We start from the raw sequence: 27095 nt of genomic DNA, 5'->3' as shown, positions 1-27095 counted from the left end.
AATGTACCTCTTGTAATTTGTTTTCCCAGTCTCCAAAATGGACACTCCTCTCAGGAAATCACACCCCCCCACACCTATGTACTGATTGAGGTCACATGTCCACATATTTATTTGCCACGCAGATACCTGATGTGTGCAATGCACATACTGTTTTAATCATGATATGTCATACCATAGTAAAAGCAAAACCCACACTGCATTGACCAACTGTGTCACACACACACGCACACACTCAGCAATTGCAGAATTTAAACCCCTACCTAACTATGTTATGATACTAGAAACATATGCATTAACATGGCGCTATATGCTTTACTGGGTGGTTTCTCTTCTCCTGCTATATTTGTAGGATGCTGACATCATCAGACTTTCAAAAGAGGAATGTACCTCTTGTAATTTGTTTTCCCAGTCTCCAAAATGGACACTCCTCTCAGGAAATCACACACCCCCACACCTATGTACTGATTGAGGTCACATGTACACATATTTATTTGCCACGCAGATACCTGATGTGTGCAATGCACATACTGTTTTAATCATGATATGTCATACCATAGTAAAAGCAAAACCCACACTGCATTGACCAACTGTGTCACACACACGCACACACTCAGCAATTGCAGAATTTAAACCCCTACCTATGTTATGATACTAGAAACATATGCATTAACATGGCGCGCTATATGCTTTACTGGGTGGTTTCTCTTCTCCCCTACTTAACTATGTTATGATACTAGAGACATATGCATTAACATGGCGTGCTATATACTTTACTGGGTGTTTTTCTTCTCCTGCTATATTTGTAGGATGCTGACATCATTAGACTTTCAAAAGAGGAATGCACCTCTTGTAATTTGTTTACCCAGTCTCCAAAAAGGGAACTCCTCTCACAGGAAATCACACACACACACACACACACACACACACACACACACACACACACACACTGAGCAGGAGTCAAACCCCTACCTCACTATGTTATGATACTAGAGACATACGTATTAACACAGTGCACTATAAGCTTTAATGGCTGTTTTTTCTTTTCCTGCTATATTTGTAGGATGCTGACATCATCACAATGGACATGGTAATGTGTGTACACTTTGTTTTATGCAATCCCAGGAATGAGCCATGTGGGTCGGCAGGTGTCACCAGCTTGAACAGGACCCCATAATCCCCACCTTGTGTGATCTATCTATGGACACAATGACATCCCTTCATATGTCAACACATATTTATGCACAGATTGTTGTTTTTGTGGATATGACATGTGTCAGGGGTGTTGATAAAGGGCTATTCAAAGTCTATTTGGGGCATGTGTAGTTCTGTTCAGTGATGTATGTCCTGGGTGTCTTCCTTGCAAACAGTCCAGCATGTTTGTGAACCATGATCTGCACATGACCATACCACAGTTGGTAGGGTTGTGTGTTTGTCAGCTTCCAATAGCTCTGTGTATGACTTCAACCATGATGGACTCCATGGCCTTACAGATCAGACTTCATAGGCTGACTGGACTATACTTCCCATGGTGTGTTGTGCACATACACTTGTGGGGAGTGCCATATGTTGCTGTAAGACATTCAACGGTTCCAGATCCTGTGGAGAGGGTGAGACTCAGACTGTTCAGGTACAGGGTCTGTTTGTTTTGTAGTTCATGCATGACACATATTAGGAAACAATGTAATCCAATTGCTGCCATGCTTTTGGCTATGGGGGAGCTGTTCAGCCATTCTACATGTGATATCCCCTGGTATGATGACTGGGAATATGGTCAGTGGGAGGTGGGTATGTCTATATGAGCCTGTCTAACAGTATGTCGGCATTGTCAGTCAGGTACAGTTGGCCCTGACCCAGGACATATATGAGTGTACATTGCTATTTATGACATAGCTGAAGGAGGTGTCATGATTCAGTCTGGAATCCTTCTCAGCTACTCTTTACAAAACACCAACAAACCTGAGCACTAATCTCTGTTACTCTTTTACACACTTAACACCCTACTGATCCTTTGCGATCAGGCTACGGAGTATGTCAACATAATATCCTGCCATGTCCAGGGGTCAGTTTCATGTGTACTCTCCAGTCCAGCTAGTGAATATTGTGGTTTTGACACATTGTCACATCTGCCTCATGTACACAGACAACCCTCTCCTCCTCCCACCAAACTCAGATATATGTGAGAGATGCAACAATATTGACATACAGGAGGCTGAGCTCTCTTGACCCATCACTGGCATAGTCTATCAGGTGGTGAAGGTAACCACACACACCCCATATCAGTCTCACATAAACCTATAGTGACAACAATCAAACCACATTACCACACATAAATATACTCAGAGGATCTACATAAACTCTGCCTAAGCAGCAGAGACCTCCAAAGCAGACACACAAACAACTGCTACCCCACTACAATACCCACATATCACATAGTTCACCATGTCAGTGTGCCACACAGTCACTGCCCTTCGGGCTAAACAACACACCTAATACACTTGTAATAGGTGACACTTATTGTCAGACATACTGACGTCCCACTCACCAGGCCAAACAAGGGAATAGCCACTTTGAGCTGTCTCTCGAGTGGCAGGATCCACAACATAACACATGCACTCAGGTCACTCTACAGCAAGTGCAGGACTGGCACCAGCATTGTCCATGCTGGTGCGTACACCCGCAGACATCCCTCCCTGGACCACATGACATGATACATACAGGAACTCTCTGATCATGTAGCCCAGGCCAGTTTGACTCTGGCTTTGTCTACCATCTTACACTCACCAAGTATGATGTCACAGTATACCAACAAACTGATCACGTTTAACAGTTGGCTAACATATTGGCGTCATTCACAGGGGATACAGTGTCTGTCAGCCTGGGGTGACATGCTCGACATGCCACGTAGCTACCCTATGGACAGCTTGCACCTGTCACCCTTGAACTTTCGAATACTGGCCAAGGCAGTTGCTACCACCATACTGCCTTTTTTAAGCGGGGCTCAAAAGACAAACCCACCTCCATAGACATTACAGAGTACATAACATTGAGGGTAATGCTGCTCAACACCAGATGTGTTACCCTCAAATTGCGACCACTCAGGAATCTCCTCAGTATGGACAACAGCGATATCTGTGCACTAACAGACACCTGGTTCAGGCTCCCAAATGCACACCACATGGACTGCTTGCACCTGTCACCCTTGAACTTTCGAATACTGGCTAAGGCAGTTGCTACCACCATACTGTCTTTTTTAAGCGGGGCTCAAAAGACAAACCCACCTCCATAGACATTACAGAGTACATAACACTGAGGCTAATCCTACTCAACACCAGATGTGTTACCCTCAAATTGCGACCACTCAGGAATCTCCTCAGTATGGACAACAGCGATATCTGTGCACTAACAGACACCTGGTTCAGGCTCCCAAATGCACACCAGCACTACCAGGTTATATTTCATACCATGCTTTCTGACCACAAAACTCAGAATGGCCAACACAAATAGGGGGAGTATCCATATACATCACAGATACACATACCTCCGGGTTGGTAGCACTGCACAAAGCATCACAGACCATACATATGCACCTAACATTGTGCATATCTGCCTTTTGGTTTGTTGCCTACTACAGACCACCCTCCCAAACTCATGAACCACACTCGGCTTTCCTGGGAACACTGGACAATATGAAGGTCTCCCCAAACACCATTATACTGGGTGACTTCAATTACCCACACATTGACTGGGGATAGTACTCAGGCCCCAACACCCTCGCCCAACAGTTGCTACTAATTGTACACTCATATGCTATGGCACAACCGGTCATGACACCCACAAGAGGGGACAACATATTGGACATGATCATCACCAACATGGGGACTCTATGTTCTACACCTGAGATATACCCCTCATTGGTAAGGCCAGAACATACATTTATCTCACTGGACATCCATATCCTGTCCACACACCCATCCTGGGTAATCTTGGTGAACTTCTCAAAAGCAAATGTCACACCTCCAAACCAAGGTGGTATCCTTCAGAGACCCTGGGACAGTGGTAAGTATGGCTCTGACTGCTGAATCCTTTACATACACATTCTATGGACACCTAGTGGACTGCAAGGATCGTACTATCCCAAATAACAACTGGACTCACTCCTCCAATGACAGGGGACCTGTCTGTTAGACCCTGGCCATTAATAAGCTATACAATGAAAGGAGGACGCTACTACATGATAGAGCACAATCCCAGACAGGGAAGGCATCTGTGATCTGTACTACCAGACACCTACAATCACTCATGTATTTATGTCAGGCCTGCTTCTCACAGACAATTGCACCAGACACGTAGGACACTCACAAGCCCTTCTTCAGTTAATTCAGGTACCTGGGTGGACACTCACTGATATGCTGTGAGTTACTGCATACTGACTAAACATACCCTGAACCCACAGACATTGCCAACATCCTGGCAAACAGGTTCAGTGCAGATGTCTCCCCCCCATCTCCCCAAAGGAGCCATCCCCCCTAAGGAGCTACTGTCCATCCCAACAGAGTGTAACCGCGCTGACATCACAAATAAACAGGTGAGTTCTGCCCTCCTCACAGCGGAGGACACAGCATCAATGGGACCAGCCAGTGTCCCGGCCTGCATCTTACAAGGGCTTCATGACAGACGTAACCCTCACATTACGTCACTGTTCAATATCAGAGTTACTGCAGGATATGTCTTTATTGCCCTACTCTTCCCCTCAGCTGCTGTGCTTCCCTGGCTCCAGTGTCTGCTCCTAAGTACTTGGGCCCCTGCCCACCCTGCCCTAACCTGCTGAAAATACCCTCCTGAAATCTCTGACCACGAACCAACTCCAACGAACTATTAACCTGAAACTATAAGGCCTTCTGTTCCCTGAGTCCTCCTACCACAAAGTTCCAAGAAAGTATGTGTACTGTTGTAACTCTGTACTATTAATTAGTTGATACTACTAGGTCGCAGTACGCTTCCCTGCCAGACTAGCCAGCAGCCACTACCCCCCTCTGCTTTACTGCTTGCACCCCTAGTTCTCCCTATACTTTCTACCCCCCTTCTCTGTTATTTTAGTTCTCCCTGCACTTCTTACCGCCTTCCTGAACCTCATTAGCTCCCTTCCTGATTCTCCCCTTGGCATCTCTACTACTCCAGTCTGACTGACCACTAGGTGGCACTCCACTACCTCTTACTGTTCCCACTATTTTCCCTCTCCTTCCTTATCTCCCCTACTACAGCCCTCTACCTCCATTCCGCTGCTCTCTCCCTCTCTACTGTCCAGAACTCTCAGCCTTCCTTTCCTTTACTCAGCCCTCCTCTACTCCCTTTCTGAAGTCTCTTCCTTCTCCATCTTTCTCCTTTGCATTCTACCCTCTAACTCCTCTTCTCTGCTCATCTTACTACCCTTCCTCCTCTCCTTCACTTACCTTCCCTATCTTCACATCTCTGATAAACTTGTTAAACTTACCTTCTGAATACTCACTCTTTACTGATTGTCTTCTGCACTTCTCCTCCACTGGCTCTTCCTGCTCCGTTCGCCCTTTGGGCTCACTCCTCTCCCCTCCCCTGCCCCCAAATCTCACCCGCCCCCAGCACCTCCACATTTATACCTCACCAACTCCACCCTCTATTTGTTTCAACCAATCACAGTCCTTCCGTCCTCCATCAATTCCCACATTAATTAACCACTCTTAAACCTCCTCTTATTTCTCCAACCTCTTACCCCATCCCACTTCTCACTACACTTAACCCTACCCTCTCCTCTCCTACTTTATATCTTCCTTCCACTCCTTCACATTCTCTCCAAAACCACTCCCTTCTACCTTCTTAGTTTCTCCATCCCTTACCCCACCCATTCAAACATGTACTCCCAAATTCTCTTTTCCCTCAGACTCCCCTTCTCTCTTCTCATCTTTCTTATTCCTCTCCATCACGCTACTTCTTACTGTTTAATAACTCACCCATACCTGCCAACTACTCATATACTATCACTTTCTCCCATCCACTACCTCCTCTACTCACTCACTTCCACTCCATTTCCCCCTCCCTTATCCCAATAAACCTACTTCACCTCTTCCATCCCAAAATACTCTCCTCCTCTAAAAAAAGCCTCTCTCTTACATTTCCACCAACCCCAAACAACTTCCTACTCTCCAAACTTAAAAGACTTAAAGTTATCTCACATAATTTCCTAGCCTTATCTGGAGACATTCACCCTAACCCTGGCCCCTGCCTCAGTACAAACAACTCCTTCCCTCCTTCCCCCTCCTCCCCCACTTCAAATACACCTCTCCCTCCTACTCCTTCTACTCCTAATTCCTCTCCTAGCACCCTTAAGGTCTTCACTATCAATGCCCAGAGCCTTAACAACAAAATTCACCATGTTCACGCCTGGATTAATCACAACCAACCTGACATCTTAGCCATCTCTGAAACCTGGCTAAAACCCCATATCTCTGATTCTGAAATCTTACCTCCAGGTTTCAACATCCTCAGGAGTGACCGAATAAACAAAAAAGGTGGAGGCTCTGCCCTAATCTACTCTAACCTTCTCTCCATAATCCCCCTGCAAATCCCAACCCCTCTATTCAAAAATACTGAAATAACTGCTTGTCTGCTCCAACTCAATAAACATAAAAATATCTGCTTCATTTCTTTATACATCTCCCCATGCGACATCTCTACCCTGGAGAATATTCTCCACTGGGCCTCATCTGAAATAAAATATGAAACATTTATTCTAGGTGACGTCAACATTGATTGGAACAAAATCAACACACCTTCCCCCTCCCTAGCTATCAACCTTTTCAACTTCTCCCAAGAAATCCATTCTACAATCAGGCCTAACAAAAACCACCCCCCAGGATCCATCATAGATGGGATTTTAGTCTCCCATCCAAACAAAAATCTCTCTATCAGGAACTATCCCTGACTCTTTTAGTGACCATCTCCCTGCCTTCATTCATCGCTCAGCTAACCCCTCTCAATTCCAACATCATTACATCCAAACTCGTAATTTTAGCAACTTCAACCCCACAATTTTCTCTAACATATTCAAACAAATCAACTGGCAAATCCTTTACACTCTCTCCCTCGACAATGCCATAGAACATTTTAACTTCATCTTCCTAAATACTCTTAACTCCCAAGCCCCCCTTAGAAACAAATGAATAAAAGCCAATTCTGCTCCTTGGCTGACCAAAGAGACTAAACATACCATGCAGCTCAGAGACAAATCTTGGAAGCTTTATCAGAAAAGTAAACAGTCTTCTGCCTTGCTCCAATATACCCAACTCCGCAACCAAGTAAAAAAAACTAATCACCTGGGACAAAAAAAACTACTACAATAAACTTCAGTCTACTAATCATAACAACCCAAAACAATTCTGGAAATCTGTCAACTCTCTTCTCCATCCTGGGTCACGAAACAACCCCTGCCCTGACCCTAGTTTAACTGACATTGAACTGAGCTCTCTCTTCAACACTTTCTTTACAGATTCTATAGCCAAGCTAACCAAAACATTCCCTAACAACAACCCTTCCAACTTCCTAAACTCTTCTAATGACTGTCACCCTATATTTCAACTCAAACCAGTTTCCACAACATTCATAAAGAAGCTCTTAACCAAACTAAAACCTTGTTCCACCCCAACAACATTCCCCCTCCTTCCTCAAATGTGCAGCCGAAGGAATTGCTCTTCCAATTAGCATCCTGATTAACCGATCCTTACAAGAGTCATACGTTCCCAAACTCTGGCGCTCAGCCTACATTTTACCACTTCATAAAGGAGGTAAAAGCAACTCCATTTCTAACTTCCGCCGTATAGCCCTACTCTCTCCAATATCTAAAATTCTAGAGAAATGTGTCCACTACCAACTTTTACCCTACTTAACAGAGAATCAGTTACTTACACCCACCCAACACGGTTTCCGTCCAGGCCACAGCACTATAACTTCCCTACTTTCCTTCTTAGAAACAATTAATTAAGCCTGAGATTCTGGTCTTCTTGTATCCACTGTTCTGCTAGACCTATCTAAAGCCTTTGACACCATCTCCCATACACACCTACTCTGCCACCTCTCCAACCTTAATCTTTCCACTAATACTCTTTCCTGGTTCTCCAGTTACCTCTATGACAGATCTCAGGCTGTCAGATGGAAGAACTCTACCTCCTCCTTCTTACCTACTCCTACCGGCATTCCTCAGGGTTCCATCCTCGGTCCCATACTTTTCAACATCTTCATAAACAACCTTCACACTGCTCTCTCTGACTCAACATTCATCCAATACACTGATGACTCTACCTTAGTCTGTGCCACCCCCAATTTTTCTGAACTTCTCTCCAAAACACAAACAGCTTTTTCCACTACAGAAAACTGGATGCACCAAAACCATCTCTCCCTCAACTCCAGTAAATCCAAAATACTAATTTTCCACCCTACCAAGGCTTCCTCCTTTGACAAAAATACTTCCAACATCCTCAGCCAAACTAACACCCCAATAGAAGTGGTACCCTATGCTAAACTCCTTGGCATAACCATTGTGACGCTTAAATTACCTCCACATTCAACTAAACATAAAAAAAAACACCAAAAGTTAGGTATGCTCTACAGGAATAATCTATTTCTTTCAAAATCCTCTAGGCAAACCTTAGCTACCTCCTACCTCCTTCCCTCTCTACTTTATGGGCCCCCTCTTCTAACTAATCTGTCTGCCTCCCTCTCCTCTAAACTTGAAGCTTGCTATAATAAAATCTCTAAATTCGCCACTAAATCCAAAAACTCAACCCACCACTGCCTCTCCCTTCAATTTCTAAACTGGCTAGAACTCCCAAACCACCTTGCCTATCTCCAACTAACAACCACTCATAAATTAATTTTCTACCCAGAAAAATGCCCTGCCCTATCCAACATCCTTCCCCTTTACATCCCCAACTGATCATTAAGATCTGAACACCCAAATCTAATCTCCATCCCCAGACCTAAACATTCCGCCGGCCAGCAATTACTATTCTCTCTAGGTAGGAAATGGAACTCTCCCTCCTTCTCTTAGAACCATACCTAACACAGAATACTTTAAAACCCAACTTTTCTTCCACCTATCTTCAAAATGGAAATGTTCTTGCTTTCACCCTATGTAATTCCAAGGTTCCTGTAAACTAAGCCGCTGTACTCCTGCACCTTTATGCACTCTAATTCTAGCTAAATGATTTTAGCTGACTCTAACTTCACTGTAAGGATAAAAATATTGAAAATTTTGCAAATTATTTGTACATAAAAAAATATATATTTTTTTTGTTGTTTTTTTCTTTAGCATTTGCTGTGTGTACACTTTATTGTAAATTTGCATTTGCAGTGTTCTTACTATGTATTCTTGCTGTGTGAACATTCTTTTGTATTCTTCTCATGCATTGTATTCCTTAGTTGAACTGCCTCTGGAGCTTTTCTCTGCGGGCCTCCACTGAAAATGGGTTCTACTTGGCCCAGTGGACTTCCCCAGTAATCAAACTGAAATAAATAAAATATGTACCCACGGAATGGCGTACAGTGATAGTGGTCCTGCTCCACAGAGTTGCTGCCACAACGAACCACAGACAATATTGGCCTATAAGGCTAACTAGCCTGTTCTGCAAAGCTATGAAGTGTATTGTAATGGGACTCAAGCACATAGACATCGGGAACCTACAGACACTGGGTCCTACACATTTCAGCATTGTTGTGGGCAGATCTTGCCTCCTGGACCTGTTTGTATTCTTTAAACAGTTACCAGGTCCGCCAGTGTAGGAACGGTCGTCCACACAGCCTACCTGGACCTTGCACAACCCTTCAATACAATACCCCACTCGGCCATTATGCATAGGCTCACCGGCGTCGATATCAACACATATCTCAGACAATGGATTGCTACCTGGATCAGGGATAGCACCCACATGCTCAGTATTGCAGGTGTCATGTCTGACTATACACCAGTTACACATGGCATCACACAAGGCTCAGTCCTTGGACCTCTCTTGTTCAGTATGTATTTGTGTGATGTACGGTTAACACAGGAGGAATATGGCTGACCATGTTCGCAGATGACTGCAAACTGGGTGCCATAATCAACTCTCCGGCTGGCACATGCATACTCAAATGGGGTCTCACAGAGATAGGATGACTGGTGCCTGAGCCATGGACTACAGCTAAATGCCATTAGTTGCATAGTCATCCCCTTTGGGAATAACAACATGCCCACACATTACCACATAGGTAGTAATCCATTACATATGGTAGTAGTTGTTATGGGTTTGGGGACACAACTTGTTTGTACTCTCGCCTTTGACAATCACGTTGCCAAAGTGGTTAGACAGAACTTCTATATAGCCCACCTTATCCCATATGGTTTCACATGTTGATCAAGTGAGGTCATTGTGCCCCTACACTCATCACGACCATGCTTGGTTACAATGCCACATTTGGGATGTACCTTACCCGACACCTGCAGCAACTGTAATGACCACAAATGTTCCACAACAAGCAGATGTAGGGACTCACATGGATGCCCTGCACAGTTCAGATACAGTAACTCCAGCTCTACTCAGTCGCTTACCAGTTACACGGATGTGTTGTGTGCCTGTAGTTTAAGGAAATATCCGACCCAGATTTAATGGACATGCTCCACCTCAGGATATCTGACTCCCTTGGAGCTACACACTCCAGGGACATATACCTCAGCACAGATGTTAATGGGACATGCTGGAGGGACAGATTCTTATCCCAGAGGCTCCACTCACTCCTGATTGTAATCCCAGTTTTGCATGGGTAGAGCCACCCACTGACCACCTACAGGAGACATCTTGACAAGTGGATGGGTGATCGTATGTTTACCCATGGGATATCTTCTGGGTCCCTGCTAGACAGATGCACAATACACTAAACGTAAATGGGCTATCTTGTGTGACCTACTATTCACAGACACAGTGTTCTACTTTGACAGGGTTGCAAAAGCCAAACACACTCTGGCTAGGCTTGTACATGCCCTAGGGTGGATAGGCTAGTATCGACCTCTGAACCTATGCTAATGTTCAGGATGGACAATGTTTATTGCTGATACTGTTTGCAGGTTTTATCGTCTTTGCTTTCCCACTTTCTATGAACAACTTAGGTATCTGCAGAACATATTTGATAATGACAGGGTTCCACTATATTATATATGTGTCTGTTGTCCTATAACTGTGTGCACAAGGCAGATTGCTGGATAGGGAGAGGTTCCTGGGTTAACACATGCAACTGCCTGATGTGTGGCCCACTGCTGTACTCCGACATGGATTAAGTGTGTGAGCATGCCCAGTTCAGACTGTCAGTGTTCTGTTGCCTGACATGTGTCTCACTTATTCAAGTGTGTGAGCATGCCCAGTGTGACCTTTCAGTATGTTGCTGTCTGAGGTCCACTACATCTGCTGATGTATGTGTACATGTCCAATATTAACATTTCTACTGTGTGTGTTGAAAGTCAGGTTCTATTCTTACTGCAGGACTCACCTTTGTGTCATACCTCGACAGGGATTATGCTGTGCCTGCAGGGTTTCCATGGAATACTTAGCATAGACTTATCAACATTTCTTCATACAGGCTGACCACTGCAATGCTGTCATGGCTTAGTGGTTCAGTACTATGATTGTAGTGCACAGTATCCTGGGTTCGTGGCCCATCACTGCTTTATATTTTCATACTGAGCAGAACAGACTGCTTAAGGGCCAGTAGTGCAAATATGAGCATGTTGCCTTTTGCTCAGCTATGCCCTACTTAGGTTCATAGGTTCATACTAGGATATCTGCCCTGAGGCATTTACAAGCCCAGCCAGAGTGTGTTTGGCTTTCACCACCCTCTGAACTGATTTTACTGTGCCCTTTTTAAGGTTAGTTTACTGTGCCTCTGTCTAGTAGTGACACCGACGTAATCCCCGTTGTAAACCTACGATCTCCCATCCACTTGTCAAGATTCCTCTTGAAGAGAGTCAGTGAGGGGCTCTGCCTAACATGGACTGGGATACTATTCCAGAGTGAAGGGAGCCTCTGGGTTAGGAATCTGTCCCCCCAGCATGTCCAACGTATTTCTGTGCTCAGGTTCAAGTCCCTCGAGCGCGTAGCTATACGGTATTTGGATTTTCTGAGGTGGAGCATGTTCATTAATTCCGGGTTGGACATGGCTTTATACGTCAGGCATAGATCGCCTCTAAGTAGGCGGTATGCAACTGAGTAGAGCTGTAGTTTCTTTAACCGAGCAGCATATGGCATCTGTTTGAGTCCCATGATCCTATTTGTGAGGTACTTTTGGGGTCTTTCTAGTTGCTGCAGGTGTCAGGTAAGGTACATCCCAAATGGGGCATTGTATTCAATTATGGGCCTGATGAGGGATGAATAAAGGGGCACAATGTTAAATTGTTAATCACTATGTAATCCAATGTAACTACTGTCTGTTTATTTTACTGTGGAGCTTTTCTCCCCGGGCCTCCGCTGAAAATGGACCCACGTCCAGTCAGACACTCCCGGTCAACAAATTTAAATAAATAAATAAATAATAATAAAATAATAATAATAACAATGACCTCCCTCGATGTAGATGTGAATCCTTTCATGATAAGGTAGGCTATATAGAAGGTCTTTCTAACCACTTTGGCAATGTGGTTGTCAAAGGGGAAATTACTGTCAACTTGGGTCCCCAGGTCCCTAATTACTTCTTCCATACTTAATGGATTCCCGCCTATGTGGTAATTTGTGTGCACTTTGTTTTTCCCAAAGGGTATGACTATACACTTTTCAGCGTTTAGCTTTAGGCCATGGCTCTGGCACCTGTTATCCATCTCTATGAGACCCTTTTGGAGGATGCTTGTGTCAGCTGGAGAGTCAATTATGGCGCTCAGTTTGCAGTCATCTGTAAACCTGGTCAGCCACAGTCCTCCCATGTTAGCCTGTACCTCCGAAAAATATATGCCGAACACAAGAGGTCCCAGGACTGCGCCTTGTGAGATGCCACTTGTAACTGGTTTAGAGTCTGACATGGCTCCAGCAATTCTGACTATGTGGGTTCTGTCTTTGAGCCCGTTTGCAACCCATCTTATGACATAGGGGTTTATATTTAAGCTGGAGAGCTTATCTATGATGCCTGAGTGGGATATTGTGCCGAAGGCTTTTGCAAGGTCCAGGTAGGCTGTGTGGACTACCTTCCCCCTCATCAATGGCCTTGGTGACTGTTTCAAAGAAATCGACCAGGTTTAAGAGGCAAGATCTGCCCTTAACAAAGCCAAATTGGGTAGGATCCAGTGTCTGTAGGTCCCCAATGTCTTTGTTTATCAGTTCCATGATGATCCTCTCCATAGCTTTGCAGACCAGGCTAGTCAGGCTTATGGGGCGATAGTTTCCAGGGTCCGTAGAGGCACCACCTTTGTGGAGTGGGACCACTGTTGCTGTACGTCATTCTTTGGGTACATATCCTGTAGTAAGGCTGAGATTGAACAGCAGCTGTATGTGGGGGTTTAGCTCTTCTTGGAGTTCATATGGAACGCATTGTTTGCAGAGTTTTAAGTGCTGGGATGGGCTGGGCTAGTGTACTGCCTGTGTAATTGCCTGATTCTGATTGTTTTCACCTGCTAGCTCTGCTGGTACTCCCTGGTAACTTCCTACTATTTGGTGTGCTTCCTTTTTCCTTTCTGTTTCTTCAGGGGGGAGCGCCGCACACAAGCGCAAACACGCTCACAGCAGCTCACATGCGCGCACACATGCTTACACGGAGTAAAACTTGCTTATTCTTGTTAAAATCTCCACACACCACTGCAAACACGCTTACAACTGTTTACACAGCCTTACATATGCTTACTCCGGCTTACATGCGTGCACACACGTTAACACGCGCGCACACTGTCTTACTCGGGTTTACTGGCGTGCACACGTGCGCATGCATGCTCAGCAAGAAACTTTGGTGTTATCCACGGCATACACCTTCAATTTCTTTACTTTACCTAGCCTACCTGTTGACACACCTCTTTCAATGATATGTAAATATCACCTGACATTCCACTCAGCTCCAATGAGCTTCACTTCTTTCATACATGCCCCCTCGTGATGTCACTTATCTTCTACTCTGTTACTCCCCTTATCCTACTCCTACACTCCACTGATTGTGCTCATTTGCTATGTAAACTTGCGATTCACTATCCTAACCCTCATTTGCATGAGATTGCCTACTAATACTTGGTTACATCTCTTAGACTGAGCTTTCCCCCTTAGCAACCTCTACTCGGTGGCCATGTTGTCTTCAGCCTTCCATTCACTTACATTGTAAATTCATATCAGCTATAACATCCACATTTGTGGATCATAATTATTGATTTTCTGTTTTTTAGGGCGCAGCGCGTTTGCGCAGCGCTGCTCTACGCTTAAACCCCGGAGATCGGGATGAAAAAAAAAGTTATTTATTTTTATTTTGCATCAGTGAACATTGCCAATGACCGTATTTTTGGCCATTGGTATGCTTCCTCCTGTAAATGCATCCTTTTTTTGGAGCTGTCACGGCTCTGTTTTGCTATTTGCAGAACCTTACTCAGTTGTCAACTAAGTAAATTTCTGCAAATAACACTACTCCTACTCGGACAGGTTCGGGTTTCCTGGATCGCAAATTTACCTCATTTGCATAGCTTTCACCTGCAATTGAGGTAATTTGCATATCCAAGCCCTGTCTGTGTAGGACTAGTTTAAGGAGCTCTGTTACACGCCCCTACCGGCTCTTCCTGGATTGATCTGCGGACATGTTGGCTGCATGGAGTCTTACTCTACTCTTAGACTCCGTGCAAGCCTTCGTGAATCCGGCCCTTTATGTTTTCAAGAATTTATGTGTCTGGAAGTACTGAAATATACTTCATAGTGGAAAAATTATCCAGCAGCAAATTCTGTGAATCTTCTCACTACAAAGTGACTTAGCAGAAAACTGGTAAGCTTGGAATTAAAATGTTGATGTATTCCTCACTGTGAGTGGAATAAAGCAGAAGTTTGAAAAGGTACAGTGTACCTTATTTCTGTACACTACTGAAGAAAAAGCCTTAAAGTTACATTTTACCTTTCTTGAAGAGCAGAAAACTAAAACGGCATCAATTACAGAAAAGTTATTGCAAGGTCAGAAAGAGCTTGTCATTTATTGACAATTTAGAAGGGCAAATAAAAAAATCATGTTCGCCTTTCACCAATATAATCTACAGTTAAGCACTTTCATTGTACATTAAAGTACTAGTGAATGGTGAACATGTTTTTTATTTGTTTGATTATTTATACACAGGTTTCAGTCAGTTTTCTATTTAGATGTGCACAGGATGCTTCAAAAAGTATAAATGCTCATGAAGAACCAAAATTAGGTTGGACTGAAGAGAGCAGCTACCCTAGGTGCAAGCTCTTACAGGGCATAATCAGCTGTTGCTGACAAGGCATGAGTATAGTGCTCACATTCATTTCAGAAGCCACCGTGATACATTTTTACCAAAATTTGTGAATTTATGAGTGTATGAATTATCAAGTCAACTATTTTTTGAGGTGTACAAGTATAGAAAGAAAAGAAACCTGTTTTGCAAGTGACTGAAGAAAACAAATTTAATGGATTTAATACTCAAGCCGACCCACATCAGGCAGAATACAATCTAGGACTGTAGTTGATTTTTGTGTTGCGGTACTGTACATAATTCCTTCAGTGACCTCAGAAAGTCAGCAGTTGTACCAATCCAAACGTCACTGGACTGGAAATGTAAGCATGCATGGTATAGTTATCACATTTACAGCAAAAAGAATGTCCCAATCTAACATCATTATGGAACGTTCATTCAGACAATTGGACTAAGAAATTCTGTCTGAGACGAGCACCTCATTATTGAATAATGTTGGGCATAAATTAAACCTCTTGCTCAAATTAAGACATTGTGTGTATAAAAGAGTGAAATTTACTATCTCCAGTCATATCAGTTCAGCAACCTAGCATATAAACAAGCTGTGAGTGTGAATTAGTGAGGATGAGTCAATGAATTCCTAGTGTGCATGTGCAAGAATAAAACACTAGACAGCACAGTGTAGTCAGGAACAACAGTGTGCATAATCAAACAGACGGCACAGTGTAGTCAGGAACAACAGTGTGCATAGTCAAACAGGCTAGGACTTGCATAACTGCCGAATTAACAATTCAGTTTTGCAATGATGACTTACACATTCATGCAGTTCAGCACATAAAATGTCAGGAACACATTGCAGTGTGCAGTGATGCAGGATCACAAACTTCAGTCACAAATTAATCATCAGACATTGGAAAATACAATGTTGACTTAGTCATATGTGCAGATAATTTATTATAATATCTTCATCATACAGAAAATTACTTCAAGCTACAGTTACTGAAAATATGCTACTGACAAGATGGCTACATGACAAGAAAAAGTTTTTTTGATAATTCAAATCTAAGACATCTGTTGTATAAAAAATAATCACAGAGACTGATGTTTAATACCAACTAAATAATTGTGTCAAACCAGCTCCATTATCTCATATTAGGTAGAATATATGAAACAAACTTGGGAACTGTTAAGTGTAAAGAAAGCACAAGTAACATTGTGATTTGGATAGGAATTCCCAAAGATATTGAACAGATGGCAAATCACTGTCCAGTCTGTAGCATCTACTACAGAATCAATTCCAAAGATACAGTGGTACCTCATAGAATTCCAGACAAACCATGAAGATGCATGGAATTTATTCCAGTCCATGGAGAGTCAGCACGTCCCATGTATTGATTAATATTTTCAGTACCCTGAGGTCATCAAGCTAAAATATATGTCTTCATAAACTCTCATAACATTGGTAAAGTCATGTTTTCATTAACATGGTATTTTTGATGTAGTCATTGTAGCTCATGGTCCATGTGTGTGTAGAGAGAGAGAGAAGTGCACCAGTGTGTCCGAGTGAGAGAGTGAGACAGAAATACAGAGAGAGTAAGTCAGAGAAGACCAACGTCTTTAGACTGCAGAATTCAGTTTGTAAGACTTACAAAATAAGAAATGTGAAACTCTAATTTCTGGCATTACTGATTGTCCTTAATCCTCAATTGTCCTTAATCCTCAAAAAAAAAAAAAAAAAAAAAAAAAACAAGCAAAAAGAACCAGGATGCAAAACGTGTAAGAGTTATGTGGAGGGGAGTTGCAGCAAAGAAGCTGCAACTGCTGGTCAGGTGTGTGTGTGTGTTTGCGTGTGTGTGTGTGTGTGTGTGTGTGCGTGTGTGTGTATGTGTGTGTGAGACAGAGAGAGAGAGAGAAACAAAATGTAGGCTAGGGAATAACAATGCTGTTTGCAACATGCAGTTTGTCAACATCCAATTAAAAAAAAAATATATATATATATATATATATATATATATATATATATATATAAAATTCTAATATCAGGTATTATTGCCTGACCTTAATAATATGTGATTTGTGTGTGTGTGGGGGGGGGGGTTGTAAAAGGAGCTGCAGTAGCTGAGTGTGTGCATGTGTGTGTGTGTGTTTCTATGTATATACATATGTATCAGTCTGCCTGTACTTCTGAATGTGTGCATGTATAGACATTAAATATTTACACAGCTTGTATTCTGAATGCAAAATATTTCCTCCAACAGCAATTGCATAAGCTACAGAAAGTCTGAAATATTAACCAAAGAAACTATTTTAAAAAACAATATATTTAAAAAGTATTTATTAAAAATGCATAACAATTCAATAGATATCCCATTCTCTAACTGCAAAATGCCCTCAAGGGTGGGCAATATCAGGGAATTTACCCAAGGGTGTGTGTTACATCCCTGATAACACCCACCCTGTTGGGCACTATTGGCTTGTTTAGCCCATGCTTGCAACAAGTTAAATTAATTAATTTTAATGAATTAAATGATACACCCACCCTGTTGGGCACTATTGGCTTGTTTAGCCCATGCTTGCAACAAGTTAAATTAATTAATTTTAATGAATTAAATGATTCAGTATCATTTAGCACTGATGTCTGGTCAAACCGCTAACGGTGAATCAGTGACAGACTATTTCAATGTAGAACAGCATGTAACATGGATTTGTTAACACTAAGAACTTCTTGTTCAATTACATTTTATGTGAATTTGAGTAATATTTAAAAAAATGAATTTGTCCCTGATTTGGGCTTTTGTCCCCCCATTAGTTATAACTTTGTCTACAATTTTGTAAGCATTAGTTATAACTGTCCAGAATTCTGCAACAACAATGCTGGGGCATGCCTCTCAACTGTTCAGATGTTTGCCTGGTATTTTGGATCTGTTCCTCATGAAATCTGTGTTTTTCTGTAAACCATTTAAAGTCACTAAATAATGGCAATCGTTTCAGTGTTTCACTTCGTATCCTTCAGAAAATGCCTGCTATCACATTTTTATTCTATCAACTTTCTAAGTTTATAAGAAGAATATATAAAAAATCTGTCCCTGTTTTGGGGCATTTGTACCAGCATTATTTTTGGCTTTCTCCAGGTTTCTTGGGCTAAGAAGTTGAGAAGTATGTGTTGAGAGGTGTGTGTGTGTGTGGGGGTGGGGGGGGGGGGTGGATATTACATCAAGGCATAATGAACTTAGCCAAAATATAAACCGTGATTAAATAATTCATGTGTTGTTATTCGGATGAAATTAGTAGTGCAAAAACTCTCCTGGATGAAATTAGTAGTGCAAAAACTCGCCTTGGGGTACTGTTGTAAGTGTGAGGACGGGCCACAGCACGCCCGATTCTCAAAACTTAAAAAAATCTTCAGTGTAGCCATACTGCTTGACCTCTAAGATTTACAAATACAACACCAGACTAAAAATCAAAGGATCAAAAGGGGAGCATTTTGATTTTTCAATTAGGTCTAAATACTATATCCTATATAATCAGCGAGGAGAAGTTAGGCAATTAATAAAGTGCGCGAGTACCCCGAACAAGTTTATGAAGAAAAAGCAAAATTAAATAGCAGTTCAAAATCATTCCGCTATACCTGAATCAACTGGGGAAAAGGGAGTGTGCGCTACCTCAAGTTTCGTAAATAATCAAAGTATTTATGCAACAAATGCGTCGATAGGTTTTGATTTGCATTTGGGAGCAGGGGAAAGGACACAGCTTTTATACTTTCCTAGTCTGCGATTAAAATTCCACTTTAGAGAAATCTGCTAAAGAACTGTAGAAGCTTCCAATCATCACTGTTAAAATCTCATTTTTTTTGTTAATATCAAAGCCTCATCAATGATGGTTTATCAAACTACCAACAGTCCCCACAAGTTATAGCTTAAGAACAAAGTTCACCGAAGAATGCAGTTTAAATTCATGTATTAAAAAAAAGCTCAGGCAGCGAAGTGCCAAAGTCACTTACCAGACAACAAACACACCAACGTGTACAACGGCGCCACTGTGAAGTAGCCTCTCATCTTGTCGTTGCCCTTCTGAAGTAAAGGAGGTAAGTTTGCTCCTTAGCAAAATACCGTGAGGAAGGTGCATTTGCTGCCTCTACAGTGTGTCAAGTATCTGTGTGTGTGCACAGCCATTTATATGCCTGACAGTTACACAATTATATGGAATTTCCCGGATATTCGGGTCACCATAGTACTGAATGCCTTGGGAAAAAGACCCAGATGCAAGGCGTGTCCGCTGTTAGCACGAAAAATAAAATCAGTGATTGCCTGAGTGCCAAAAGAGCAAAAGCAAATGAAAAACGGGACAGTTCATGGAATATGGGGTCAGGGTCACTGAGGATATTCCAGCAAGATTTAAAGACAGAAATGTTTAAGAAATACGAGTGCTACGGTTTGAAACTAGAACTAAACATGCACACGGTTACTACGATCTAATTGTAACTACCTCTCCATCCCACGATTGTCTTATTCAATATTTTAGTAATGCATTGGCTAACATCACCTGCTGCAGCTAACAGGACTGGTTGTGCCAAAAATTATTAGTGGCAGAAGGAAACTGGAAAATGTTGAATTCCCTTCCCATGCCAGGTGATTGGATTGCTGACAGTGTAGCGCAACATGGGGGTGGGGAGCACACATGAATGTGTCCCCCTGGTCCCATCTGCTTGAGTTGCTGCCGGCATACCTCTCAAATGTACAGACTTTCGAAGAATGTCCAGGTTTTGGCCTCATATTTTTGGTCCGTTTTCCATAAAATTGTGGCTTTCTGGCAAATTAGTGGTAAATCATTAAAGACTACAACGGCAAAATAATGATAGATATTTGAGTTTCAGATTTCAGATCCTTCAGAAAATTCATGCTAATGCAAAACCTGTTATTCTATCAACTTTATAAGTTTGTAAGGGCAATATTTAAAAATTGTCCATCTTTTTGGGCCTTTGCCCCACTCTTATTTATGGCTTTGTCCAGATTTCTTGCTCTAAGAGGCTAAGGTATGTTTGGTGGTAGCTAAGGTTAATGCAAACAAAAAGGAGTAGGGGAAGTTCTCTGATGCCCTTAACAAATTTCATGACGCCACTCCAGTAGTTTAAAAAACACCTCCGGTCTCCCTTCAAACGAGACCACTAACCCAGCGGGACTAATTGGTTTACAGGCTATATAATAAATAAACAGAGCTCCTACACCAGTGCCCATTCTTCCAACACACAGCTACTTAGCCGTGACTGAAATTACTGAAAGGCTATTTTACTCAAAACAGTGAGGTGGTAGGGAATTATATAGAAATAACCCACGCCTGGGTGTGGGTAAAGTGGGATTTACCCACGGTTGGCATGGTTTGGTCCCAAGGGCGAAGCCCGAGGGACCAAACAAAGACAACCGTGGGTAAATCCCATATTACCCACACCCAGAAGTGGGTTATTGCTATTATACTATGACGTTATTTAAGAAAAGAAATAATTACTTTTCTTAAATAATGGCATTGTATAATGCCTCTTTGCTGCCCTTCCGCAGCTGTCTGGTATCCGTGGCAGTTCTGATGTACTGCGATGCCTACGCAGTACATCAGAGTTGGCAAAAGCAACGGAGAAAGCAAGATCTCCGTTGCTTTTTTACTGTCTCGCTATGTTAAATGGGTTTAACATAGCGAGACAGCTTAAAAATAAGCAACGGAGATCACAGTTGCTTATTTTAAAGCTGTCTCGCTATGTTAAACCCATTTAACATAGCGAGACAGGTTTAAAAAAAAAGCAACAGAGAAAGCAAGATCCCCGTTGCTTTTTACACACTGTGTCGCTATGTTAAAGGAGTTTAACACAGCGAGACAGCTTTAAAAAAAGCAACGGAGATCTCCGTTGCTTTTTTTAAATGTGTCGCTATGTTAAACTCTTTTAACATAGTGAGACTGTGTTTTCAAAGAGACTTATACTAATGGAAAAAGTCCGGGCGACCGGACCTTTTTCCATTAGTATAAGTCGATTTACAACGTGCACGCTAGCCAATCAGCGTGCACGTTTTGGAATATTAATGGGGGGGGTCATGGTATAATTATAAATACGCCCTCTTTCGTGTGTGTGTGTGTGTGTGTGTGCACACGCGCGCATCTGGGTCTGTGTTTATTTGCATAGACTTGTACTAGGCAGTTGATCTAGTTGACCCTTTATAGCATAAAACAGCCATTTCACTGCCGTTCCCACTACCTGAAATACAGCCCTTGTGTGCATTTATTGATCCCTATACATTTCTCAAGATTGGCTTTAAAGAGAAGGAACTTCTTTGTTAGACATGGAGTGGGACTTTATTCCACAGATATGGGAGCGTTTTGGTGCTACATGTATCACTTATGAAATGTATATATATATATATATATATATATATATATATATATATATATATACACACACACACACACACACACACACACACACACACACACACGCACATACAAATATAGATGGATAGATAAATAGCTAGATATATTGATATGTAGATATAAGCGGGTCAGCAAGTCTTCATATTTTTTGTCATGTGTTGCTGTTCTTCATCTTTCGGCTATTCCCGGTTAGGGGTCGCCAGAGCTGAACTCCGGTCCTCTAATGATTGGCAGTAGCTTTTTACGGTGCCGAGGTGCCAGCTCGACGCCCAACCTTCAACGAAGGCACGCCCATTCACGCATGTCTTTCGAACTCCACTCGACCGCAGGGAGGACATACAGACTTTGTCGTGTGTTATGTTAACTATGTTTACCTGGCTGTACATGAGATACTGTGCTTTACATTTTTCAGAGTACATATTTCAACAATGTAATTTTGAATAAGTGCTTAACCTTTCAGTGCGATGGTTTAACTGCTGTCAAGAAGACCTTTCTGGGGAATCTCATAATGTATGACAAGCCTGCATGTTTCCCTTGTTTATTGTGTGTGCCTTGAGGTTAATTAAAATTATATTTGCACTTAAAATTGACATTTAATGCAAGCAATGATAACTGAGAGTACACAAAGGATATAGTGTTGACGATTGCTAAAAATAGACAAACTTTACCCGAAGACTGTGGATGGCAAAATCAGGAAAATGATAGTAATCAAAATAGAGTACAACCACTGAAACATTGTTCCACTAAAGGCAAAAAATATTCCATTAAATGTCAAGGAAAAGATCAGAAGTTTGGAAGAAGTGAGTTTTCACTTTTGATATAGTTTTAATTGCTGGAAGGATACATAAGGACACTAGAAGTACTTGAAGCTGGCTATACTGAATTTTTTGTTTGCATGCTCAGCAGCTTTCACTGATGTTGATTGGGCAGCAAATTGTTAAGTGCAAAATGAAGACTGTTGATGGTCAAATGGAACATGGAACATGTGTGGCAGCTGTTGGTCAAAATGAAGGATAAGATAACTTGAAAAATGAGACTTGTATTTATCAGGCTGTGGATAGTAATCATTACTGAAACTAAGCAGAAATTCCTTAAGATTTCAAGAGCAGGATAAGTTATTTCTTACACTTACACTACTACATTTTGCACTGTTATAAAGCTTTTTTTTACTGTTTCACTGCATTTATGTACTGTTGTATACTGTTTTAACTGTATTTTTCATTGCTAGATACTGTTTCATTACTCTAATTGCATGTTTACTGAATTACTTATCTGTAAACTGTTTTTTCATACTGAGAGTTGTATTTTCTGTTTCTGAGTGCTCTATCCAAGCTTTTCTGTGTATTTTTGATTTTTTGAGGTTTCTGTGTTCTAATCAAGCCTGTTTCCAGTTAAAAGCATTCTTTAGAGTCTGCTTGCTCCTTGATCTGTTTAAAACTTTCATTTAGTGGCTACAGCTAGGAGCTGTAATAGTGTGCAGTACTATGCTATGATGTTTGCAGATGACATTGTGATCTGTAGTGAGAGTAGGGAACATGTGGAGGAGACCCTGGAGAGGTGGAAATATGCTCTAGGGAGAAGAGGAATGAAGGTCAGCAGGACTAAGACAGAATATATGTGTGTGAATGAGAGGGAAGATAGAGGAATGGTGAGGATGCAGGGAGTAGAGGTAGCGAAGGTGGATGAGTTTAAGTACTTGGGATCAACAGTTCAGAGTAATGGTGAGTGTGGAAGAGAGGTGAAGAAGAGAGTACAGGCAGGATGGAGTGGGTGGAGAAGAGTGTCAGGAGTGATTTGTGACAGATGAGTACCAGTAAGAGTGAAAGGGAAGGTCTACAAGAGGGTAGTGAGACCATTTATGTTATATGGGTTGGAGACAGTGGCATTGACAAAAAGACAGGAGTCAGAGCTTGACGTGGCAGAGTTGAAGATGTTAAGATTTGCACTGGGTGTGACGAGGATGGACAGGATTAGGAATAAATATATTAGAGTGTCAGCCCAGGTTGGAAGGTTTGTAGACAAAGCCAGAGAGGCAAGATTACATTAGTTTGGACATGTCCTGAGGAGGGATGCAGAGTTTATTGGGAAAAAAGATGCTAAGGATGAAGCTGCCAGGTAACAGGAAAAGAGGAAGGCCTAAGATAAGGTTTATGGATGTGGTGAGAGAGGACATGCAGGTGGTTGGTGTGACAGAACAAGATGCAGAGGACAGGAAGAAATGGAAACAGTTGATCTGCTGTGGTGACCCCTAACAGGAGCAGCCGAAAGAAGAAGACTAATTGCATTTTAATTTAATTACTAAATTGTAAGCTGCTTTTTCATACTGAGACTTGTATTTTCTCTTTGCGAGTGTTCTTTCTATGCATTTAAAGTGAAGTTTCTGTGTTCTGCTCAGGTGGCACAATCTTGATAGAGGCCTGCTATTGTCCAGGCCTGATAGTTTTGTTTGAGTTTCCTGTGTTTCTGGCAGCCATTTTCTGCTGATGGTCTGTTTTCATTATTATTGAGAGTAACAGGGTCTCCTGACCTTCTGTAGTATGAGTGATTGGGTAATAGCAGGGGCTAATAGGACTGAGTAGTAATTTGATATTCTAACTCTTCCATCCTTACTGGTATATAAACCCTGTGTCTGGAAAAGGTTGTGCTTGTATCTATCAGACTGTGGATGGTAATTCATTACTGAAATGAAGCAGAAATTCCTTAAGATTCCAAGCGCATGATAAGTTATTTCTTATACTTATTTCATTGAACTGCACTTCTGAAATGTTTATAATTGTGCTATACAGTTAATCTACTACATTTTGCACTGTTATAAAGCTTTTTTACTGTTTCACTACATTTATGTACTGTTTTATACTGTTTTAATTGTACTTTTCATTGCTAGGTACTGTTTCATTACTCTAATTGCATGTTTACTGAATTACTTAACTGTAAACTGCTTTTTCATACTGAGAGTTGTATTTTCTGTTTGTGAGTGCTCTATCCGAGCTTTTCTGTGCATTTTTGATTTTTTTAGGTTTCTGTGTTCTAGTCTAGTCTGCAGTTAAAAGCATTCTCTAGAGTCTACTTGCTCCTTGATCTCATTTAGTGGCTACAGCTAGGAGCTGTAATAGTCTTATAGTTGGTGGCTTTGCAGTTGGCCGCCCATACTGTATATTTAATCTGTGACACTCCTCCCAGTCTAGTGTCATTAGTTCATTCAATCTAATAGAAAACATTTGTGAAGGCCAACTCACTCAGATTCTTAACCTTGAATTAACTTCTGTTCCAACTTTCTCCATTTCAACTTTAATGAAAAAGAAAATCTAAGCTTGTTTCCCCCCTTTCCTGTAACAAGTCTAGTCCAGATACAGATTTGCTGTATCCAGGACTGTTTGTAAGCTCCTGAGCCCCCCACCCCCCACTTAACTAGGGCTAAACTATTCCTGTCGCCATAAAGTCTGCTCTTCAAATTTTCCCTTGCAACTAGCCAGCTTTTTAGTTTTAGCACTCAAATCTGTTTTTTTTTTTTGAGGTCAGCACTTGTTCAGAACTTGTTGTAAGCACTAAATAAGCTACACATTACTACAACACTCAACTTTCCTCACTTGTCTAGAGGAAAAAGTTTTTAGGACTTAATAAATAAGCACCTATCCAGGCATGTCTAAAGGTCAGCTCCTGGTGTTTTCTCCTGTCTACCTGATGAATCTGGGCATCTTGGGGCAATGCAGCAATTGCCTCATGTACACAGACAACCCTTCCTCCTACCACCCAACACTATGACCTGTGAGAGATACACTTATATAGCCAAACTAGAAGCAAAGCTCTCTTCACCAAAGACTGGACTAGACAGTCAAGAGGAGAAGGTAAACACTTGCACCACACCACACTCATCACACAGTCCCTCAAAACTTACACCACCAAAACACACACGCAGAAGCAAAAAACACACACCTACATTCGCAGAGGCTCTCAATAAAAATCTGCCCAAACAACAGAGCCCTCCAAAGCAGAAATGTAAATAATCTCCACCCCCCAAAACAGCCCAAATGACACATAGCCCACATACTCAGTGTGCCACTCAACTACAACCCATAAGGCATAACATACCCAACACTCTAGTCATAGGTGACTCTATAGTCAGGCACACTGATGTTCCACTCACCAGGCTAAGCAAGGAGAAAGTTACTGTCAGATGCCAGTATCTGCCACATAACGCACGCACTCAGGTCACTCCACAAGTACAAATATGACTCTGTCATTGTCCATGTTGGTGTGAATGACCTGAGACGTACCTCCCTGGACAACATGAAAAAAGACATGGAGGAGCTCTCTGATCTTGTAGCCCAGGCAGGTATGACCCTAGCCCTGAATAGCATCCTCCATCACCCAGAATGATACCACAGTACAAAGACAAAATTAATGACTTCAACAATTAGCTAAGCTTCTGGTGTCATTCTAAGGGAATCCAGTATCTGCCTGCCTGGGATGACATGATCGACAGACCATGATGCTTTGCCAGAGATGGTCTGCACCTGTCGCCCTTGGAATTCTGGGTAATGTCAAAGGCTCTTGCCACCCTTATAGTGCTTTTTTTAGGCAAGGTTCAAATGACAAATTCACCACCGTAACAGGTACAAGCAAGCAAAATCTGAGGGTAATGCTACTCAATGCTAGAAGTCTAAACCTCAAAATGCACTCACTCAAGGCACTCCTTAAAATGGAGAACATCGACATTTGTGCAGTGACAGAGACCTGGTTGATAGCTCCAGAGAGCACCCCTGCATTACCAGGCTATAATTCATACCAAACCTTTCTGCCACTTAACCTGGACTGAAACACTAAAGGTGGAGGCGTGTCCATATTCATTAAGGATATCCACACCTCCAAGCTAGTTGCTCTGCATAATGCATCCGAGATTATCCAAGTTCAACTAACTCTGGGCAAGACCGCAATCCAGATTGTAGCTTGCTACAGACCTCCCACCATGCCCCAGGATTCCCACTCCTCTTTTTTTGATACACTGGAAAATATTAGGGTACAACCCAACACCATAATAATGGGTGATTTCAAGTACCCCATCAATAACTGGGAAAACTACTCATGTACCAACTCTTTTGCTCAAGTTTTCTGGAATTCATAAATTCCAGCACCTTGGATCAACTTATCCACACCCCCACCAGGGGTAGCAATATCCTAGACCTGGTCATCACCAACATGGGCGACCGGTGTTCCACACCAGAGGTCAATTCTTCGTTGGTCAGATCTGACCACACGC

At 42.1% G+C, this 27095-nt stretch overlaps 1 protein-coding gene across 3 annotated transcripts in view; it reads right to left on the bottom strand.

Moving 5' to 3' along the window:
• Positions 1-19663, bottom strand: part of LOC122809034 (vascular cell adhesion protein 1-like) — a 318139-nt gene extending 298476 nt beyond the window's left edge. The window contains exon 1 of one of the 3 annotated variants that reach the window (XM_044080238.1): positions 19428-19663. In XM_044080238.1, the coding sequence (XP_043936173.1) occupies positions 19428-19482 (55 nt within the window). In that variant the 5' untranslated portion in view covers positions 19483-19663. The remainder of the gene's footprint in view (positions 1-19427) is intronic. The other 2 variants (XM_044080237.1, XM_044080239.1) reach the window with 2 other exon arrangements.
• Between the last annotated feature and the right edge of the window lie 7432 nt (positions 19664-27095).

Source organism: Protopterus annectens, chromosome 8.part0 (assembly GCF_019279795.1).
Source record: "Protopterus annectens isolate FY-2018-M chromosome 8.part0, PAN1.0, whole genome shotgun sequence".
In the NCBI taxonomy this organism is placed as follows: Eukaryota; Metazoa; Chordata; order Ceratodontiformes; family Protopteridae; genus Protopterus; species Protopterus annectens.
The sequence above is the reverse complement of the archived record's forward strand: the minus strand, read 5'-3'. Positions and strand labels throughout refer to the sequence as shown.